General features: G+C 45.4%; 1 protein-coding gene across 1 annotated transcript in view; it reads left to right on the top strand.

The window, feature by feature from the left end:
- Positions 1-2,186: 2,186 nt before the first annotated feature.
- Positions 2,187-7,056, top strand: part of LRSAM1 (leucine rich repeat and sterile alpha motif containing 1) — a 25,723-nt gene continuing 20,853 nt past the window's right edge. Inside the window, 5 exon segments of the mRNA XM_009636338.2 lie at positions 2,187-2,355; positions 3,907-3,963; positions 5,585-5,629; positions 6,091-6,168; positions 7,041-7,055. Coding sequence (XP_009634633.1) covers positions 2,284-2,355; positions 3,907-3,963; positions 5,585-5,629; positions 6,091-6,168; positions 7,041-7,055 — 267 coding nt within the window. The 5' untranslated portion in view covers positions 2,187-2,283.

Genomic DNA, 7,056 nt, shown 5'->3' with positions numbered 1-7,056 from the left:
GAAAGAGCCATGAAACTGTTGGGGTTTGATTCTAAAGCACAGAATGAGTTTGTTTGCAGCCACCTTCTGCTGTGTCTCTCAGCTTGTTCCAGCAGAATGGTCTGACAGCAGTACAACGAAACGGGGCATCTTTGCCTCCTGGTGTCTGGAGTGAAATGAAGGGTAGTTGCTTGGATGCATTTAGACTGAAGTTAAATTTTGATTTTGCACTAAGGATTTATCTGCATAAAGCTCTGGTTTATAGCAGAGCTCTCCATGCACGAGGAGCATCTCTGGCTGTATCCTGTGGCTCCGTGCTTTTCAGTATAGATTGAGACCAACTTGTAGACACTGAGCTGGCAGAGAAACATCTTTTTTTATGTACAACACATGAGCTTCACTGGGCACTAAATTAACTGCATTGTATAGCTGTGCCATTTACTGGTGAACACACTGGTGAACTAGTGAAGTACTGAGTCTTTCGTATTATTTTTAAAACTGCTTATTAAAACAGTGTTTAAAAAAGTCATTGCGAAGTGAAACTTCCAATGCAAGCTTCATAACGTGTCTCTCCTCCATTTGGACTTTTGGCAGCTGTAGCTCCTGCCGGGGCCCACTCTCTTTGCCGTGCAGTGCTGATCGTGGCTCTTCAGGTCCCTCATGTACCCTGAGGCTTCTTGCCCAGCCAGCTCAAGTCTCCCCGTTTTGAGCTCCCTGTTGCTCTTCTGCTCTTCTCTTGTCTTATCCAGGTCTTACCCCCAGGCCAGACCCAGTCCCACCTCCATCAGCTCCCTTTGTGAGTCCTTGTTCACCAGCAGCCCCAACCTGGACTCTTTCTGCATTGCCAGTTTTTGCCCCCTGCTCTCATGCAGCTCACATGAACCCCTTTTCCTCATTGATTTTATTGTTCAGTTGGTCCCCATCCCTCCTTTCCCAGCATCCCAACTAGTACCCATCTTGTTACCAGCTGGTCTCTCCATTTCTTGTCCAGCCTTAGCTTTCTGGTTTCTATTAGCCCTTCACCCACCTCCAGTTCCAATTTCCATTTTTTTTACTGCGATCCATTCTTTCCTCTCTGGTTCAAGTTCTCTTGACACTTGAATCAGCTGGTGTCTTTGCATACCGGCCAGTTGAATTATCAGAAGAATCTCCAGCTCTCAGTCCTGTAGTGACGCGGAACAACCATTCTGGGGAAGATCAGGTTGCCCTGTAAGCCCAGGGTGGAGTATGGCAATCTGTCCTGGAGATGCAGCCTGGGGAGGGCCTATAGCACATCCCAGCACATGGCTGAGGCAGCAGCGATCAGCTCTGGTTTGTAGTCAGAGTTTTTTTTTGAAGTTAGGTTCTTTTAGCTTTGCAGGCAGTTATTAGGCTACTGGAAAATGATTTGGCTTTTATTTTATTAAAAATCTGATGTTAAGCTATTGGATGTTCAAACAGAATCTTTTCATCTTGCTATGGGACTAAAATGGGGAAAGCATTCCTGTGCAACTCTGCTTCTGACTAGAAAGCAAATTAATCAAGTGGCTTTTTAACTTGAGACAACACTTAGAGCTGAGAAGCAAAGTTTAGCTTGGGCATCCTTATTCCCATGTGTGCCTGGTGTCCCCATGACATCCCGGGAAGTGGCTGGGACGTGCCAGAGGAGGCCCTGCTGTAGTCGGTGGTCATCGAGTCCCTTGTAAACAGTTATCTGTATTTTGAACTGCATTGGGGCTTTGTTTATTCTCACCTGCCCTGGAAGGGGAAGGCAGCTGAGGTGCCCTCAGGATTAGGAGTTTTTCATGTTTCTAGCCTAGCTTTATTCTAGAACACTTTTACAGTTGTTTATTATTGTTCCAGAACGGACTTTGAGTTTAAATATTGTGGGTTTTTCCCCTGGTGCTTGATCTCTTGATACAGCTACTGCTTTTTTTAGTTCCTGTCCTAGAGTAGACCCTGCCTTTTCCTGATTGCTCAGTGGCCTTTCTCTGTACATGTTCTAGCTCGACTTGGTTTATCTTGCACGGGGATGACCAAGACAGTCAACCTGTCTCAGAGACACAGCAGTGCTTTTGTGGCTCATGTTAATGCTTCCACCATAGAGGTGTGCTAGATCTGCCTGTTTGATCAAGCCAGAGAAGGGCTTCAACAAAGACAATTGCTGAGACAGTGAAATTTCTCTTTTTTCTTCTTTTTTCCCCACTTATCAGAGCTCAGTTCTGTAGTCCGGGCTCCCCAGCAAACACATACTCCAGGAGCCCTCTGCCTCTATTTACACTGATCATTTGTGCCACTGAGACGGAGCTATAGTCAAAACTGAAGATGCCACTCTTCTTCCGTAAGAAGAAACCCAGCGATGATGCTCGGAAGCGCCTTGAATACCAAATGTGCCTGGTAAGCAATGCCGAGGTCTTTCAGTACATCCCCTGCGTTACCAGAAATTATGTTACTGATCTCACCGAGACAGCAGGTCGTCTTCCTAATGTACATCAGAGAATTCCTGCTTTCCCCATCCCCCTTTTCCCTCCCATCTACAGGTCCTCTTCGTGCCACTTCCATCCCTCTCTGACGCTGTTGTTCCACGTAACTTCCTCCACCCCACCCCGCCTGCCAGCCTGCATGTGGGTCCCCATCCATCCTTTCTCCTCCATGTCCCTTCACTGTTACAGATCTCCCAGTTTTCTTTTCCTGCCGAGGAACCTGTGACATCCCCTTTCCCATCATGATTGGCTTTCCTTCTGCCCCTCTCTTGCTTTTCATTATTATTTCATTTCTTCCTATCATTCAGAGGATTAACTTCTTAGATGCTGCTGCTGTTTTCCTGGACTAGGATTTGGCCAGGATCCTCTGGGGTAGACCCTCAGCAGGTTGCTGTCATGCCAGCGAGGTCAACTGCCTTACAGCAGCTGCAGATTTAAAGTTGGCTTTCTGAAAGCAATCTTCTTTTGAATTATTTCACCTATTCTGCCGTAGGAGCTATGGACCAGTGCTGGCATAGGGGATCTGCTGGGCTCTACCCCAGAGGTGCCTGCATTTTAAAAGTGACAAAATGATGCCCGTTGGATGCCTGTAAGGTATTTTGGAAAGGAAGGCTTTGTGACATACTGATAATGAAGCCAGTTTTACTGAATTTATTCGGTTGGAGGGTTTCTGTTCAGCTCCTGTGGGGCTAGGGAGGGACACCTTAATCTGTCCAATCTAGGATTAGTTCTGTATTGCATGTCCTTAGTTTAGGTTCAGATATCCAGTTCTGAAGACTTAACAGAGGCACTAACACACGCAAGTTTTATTACCTCGTGCAGTACCTTTTATTTAAGAAAATAATTCCAGAGATGCAATGCTGCTGACAGTGAGATTTATCCAGTTTCATTGTTCTTAGCATGAAATGTAGTTGATTTGAACATGGAAAACCACTTCCATACAGAAGCAGTGATTCATTGCTCCTTCTTACACAGCAGAGCTGCCTCTGCAGGTGCCATGGAAGCAAAAAGGCAATAGTAGGTTATTTTGGTTTCTGCATGCAGTTCAGAAGAAGGTCAGTCTGCTGGGTGAGACATGCCCATGACCCAGCAGGCTCTTTACAGGCTAAGGATGGCACTGCTCTCGTTCTTAGGAAGTGCCTTTCTTGAAAACCCATCGTTTCCTTTCCATATCCTTCCAGTTAAAATTGCAGAATTAGGATGCGCTTTGGTTCTTCATGCAGCAATTCCTTTATTGCACCAAGAGGATTCTTCTGCAGTTTGGTTTCCCAGTTGCTTTTGCTTGCCGCAGTTGTAGCAGCACACCCTTTGCTTCCAGCCTCATCATTGAATTACATAGTTGCAGCAGAGAACTGCAGTTGCATTTTCTAGGGAGAGGCCAGTTGAGTAGTTTAGTCAAAATGCAGCAAGAGGCCATATATTTCTGCGTGGTCTAATTCTCTGGGTGTGTATCTTTTCTCTCCAGGCAAAAGAAGCTGGTGCTGGTGACGTTCTTGACATATCCAAATGTGAACTCTCAGAGGTACGTGCTCTACAACTTCCAGTATTAGCTCACAGGTCTGAGTTCTCTGTCTGCTTCTTGTTACCAACTGTCAGATTTAGCATCATTTCTATGAGCCTTGAGGCAGAAATGGCCTTGTTACTGCTCTGCTTCTTCCTATGTCTGCAGAGCTCTGGCTTTCAGGTGAGGGCTGCTTCGGCTTCTTTTTGTGGGAGATTACCTGTGCTTCCACAACATTCCTGTCCCAGGAATCCTTTTTCATTTGACAAGATGGGAAGGGCAGAGTGGCCTCTTACCCTCCACCTGTACCTCGGTAGGACCCGAGTTTGGGACCTCATGGCGTAATTTTACAAGTCATAAGGAAATTTGTTTGCCAAAGGCCAAAGTTTCTAATCTTAGAGCTACAAAGTCTGCCACCTGCGTTTATTTTTCTGTATAAGTGAAAATCCCTGGTTCCAGGCTGCTGGTTAAAGATGGAAATCTCACTTCCAGCTTGGCTTCTTTTATGGCAGCCAACTAAATTAGAAACAAGCTGTCTGCTGGAGTGTGAGCCGCTAGCGACAGATTGCCAGGCTTTCAGAGGAGACATAGCTTTCCATTCTGGCAGATGGGCCATCCTATTAAGCAGAAGCCCGTTTCTATTTTGCTTTCAGTTTTTATTCATTGTCATGTGTTTCTAAAACACATTGGTACCTGTGGAACCTTTTGTCACAGGATGCTTTTGCCAAACAAGCTAACTGCTCTTTGGGGAGAGATTTGGGACCAATCTGGAGAGGATAGCTGTCTGCTGTGAAGTATGAAATGGCTCTGCTGAGACTTTGGGATGTTTTGCTCCAAGGTCAGAAGCCAACAGCATCTTCTGCTAGGTTCGTGAGCTGTGTGGGACAATCTGTGAGCCAGTCAGGGTAAAAGGGTGGCAGAGAGAAGATGCATGCTGAGCCAGCTCCGTTCATAGCTGCAGCTGGTCTTGGATCCCCAGCAGCTACTTTTGGATTGGTACCATAAAACTCTGTCTTGCTTGTCTCCTTTTTAGCCTTTGTAGTTTCAATAAATAAAGTGAGCCATCAGTTTGGTCTTAAAATTCGCTCTGGACAACAGTTTGGCCAATGCCAGTTCCACGCAGAGCAGGTCGTGGTGCTCAGAGCCTTGGCTGGCATGGGCTGAATTTGCTGGAATATCCCTTTTCTGACCACCCTTCTCCTGCAGAGCCTAGCACATATGAGGACACTCAGTCCTGCCCGTTGCTCGCCTTTCTCACTTAGTCCACTGCAGTGCGTTTGTCGAGGTTGCCAAACCATAGAATACATTTGTGCGATGACTAACTGAAAATACGCCTGAACTCTTGAGTCATCTGCACATTGAACGTTAAATCACGCCAGACTTGGACTACTGTCCAAACCTCAGTCTGTTCTGTGCTACGCACGACACTGTCGTATCGCGGAGAGCCACTGCAAGCTGTTTAAGTGGAAGCTAACTGGGAAGTACTGGCATCCCGGGCCAAAACCAGGGGCCAGTAATTCTAAGGATCACTCGCATTTTCATTCCAGTTAATTATTCACACTTTACAGGCGGATACCGTAGAAGTGCTTACAAAGATAGTCTCTTGAGAAGTCTGACACAACTATTTTTTAATTGTTTTTAGGTTCCTTATGGGGCCTTTGCAACTTGTAAAGTCTTACAAAAAAAGGTAATGTTGCAATCAGAAATTATTAGATAATTCTATTCCTATGTTTGGGTATTATTGTTGTGTTTGAAATGACTGTATGTAGTTGTTTATATGTTGCTTCAGAAGATGTTTGCTTATAATTAATTTGGCCACTTGTATGACACTACACAGAGAGCAATTTGGGTAGGACTAATCCTGTCTGTGTGCTTTAGAGTTAACTTCTGTCATGAAAGATGAGGTGATCATTTCTCTCTTGGCGTATGTAATTATATTTCTCATGTAAGAAACCAGGCTCTTGTTTAGATTTCATGTTAAATATTTGACCTCCTGTGAAAAGCCATTTATTATTTTGATATTTTCTATGATACCAAATAAGATTTTAAGCTCTTATACAGCCTCCACAATTAAATCTCAACGAATGTGCTTGCTCTAGACCACAGCATCTGTTGTGTTCATGTTTCAATGGGATTTTTCCTCCTCAGGTGCTGATTATTCATACAAATAATCTGACATCTTTGGTTCCAAAGTCCTGCAGCCTCCTGAGTCTCATAACCGTGAAGGTAATTGTGATTCTGAGCAGATAATGTGCAGCCTGTTATTTTTCTTGCATTCTAGCTGCATTAAAACACCCTAGCCCGACTAAATCCCTTCTGTCTGACCATCTTTGCCAAGAATCGGTAACAAGGTATGAAACCTGCCGTTCCTAGGTTTACCTCCCAGGTAGACAGAGGTCACTGAGCAGTTTGTATAAAATGGTAATCAGTCCCAGGACTCATTTATCCTCTTCATAATCCCAGACTTGCCCCCTCAACAGCCTCTCACAGTGGTGGTCAGTCAGGGCTGAGTGCATTACGGGGTAGATCAATCTCTCTTCTGCACCGTGGGGCATTTGAATGTGAACAAAACTGGTGATGGGTGACTGTGTGCGATGAGGCTGTATTGCTGTACCTGTCACACAAATGCTGAGGGCTTTCAGCTCTACCACCCTCATGCTGTGGTTCCGCAGCAGGCAGAGTCGCTCCAGAGCTCACCTCTCCCTGTGAAGGAAGGTCTCCAGGTGTGGTCCAGCCCTCCCCCAGTGCCAGCGCTGGTCTTGGACCAGTTCAGTTCACTGATCCTCCAGAAAATGTCATTTTCTGCCAGGCTGGCTCCATGGGGATGATTTATCCAGTTGGCTCATCCAGTTTTCTGGAACAGCTCCCTTGGTGTCGCTCCTCTCTCTGGTCTTTTGTTTGTTTATCAATGTGTACAGGCTTGAGTTTTCAGAAGACCTACAAGAATTAAGTGTGTATGTTTCCTTGAAAACTTAAGCCACTTTTCGAAGCCCCATTGGAAGGGAATTAATTTTCGTTGCTAGATATTCATGACCTTTCATTCTTGCACCATTACCTCTTTCCCCAATCTCATTTGGTCAAATCGTCTACTCTTCCAGGTTCTAGACCTGCACG

The sequence above is a fragment of the Egretta garzetta genome, unplaced genomic scaffold, assembly GCF_000687185.1.
Source record: "Egretta garzetta isolate BGI_Z169 unplaced genomic scaffold, ASM68718v1 scaffold143, whole genome shotgun sequence".
NCBI classification, from domain to species: domain Eukaryota; kingdom Metazoa; phylum Chordata; class Aves; order Pelecaniformes; family Ardeidae; genus Egretta; species Egretta garzetta.
This window is presented reverse-complemented; position numbering and strand designations above follow the sequence as displayed.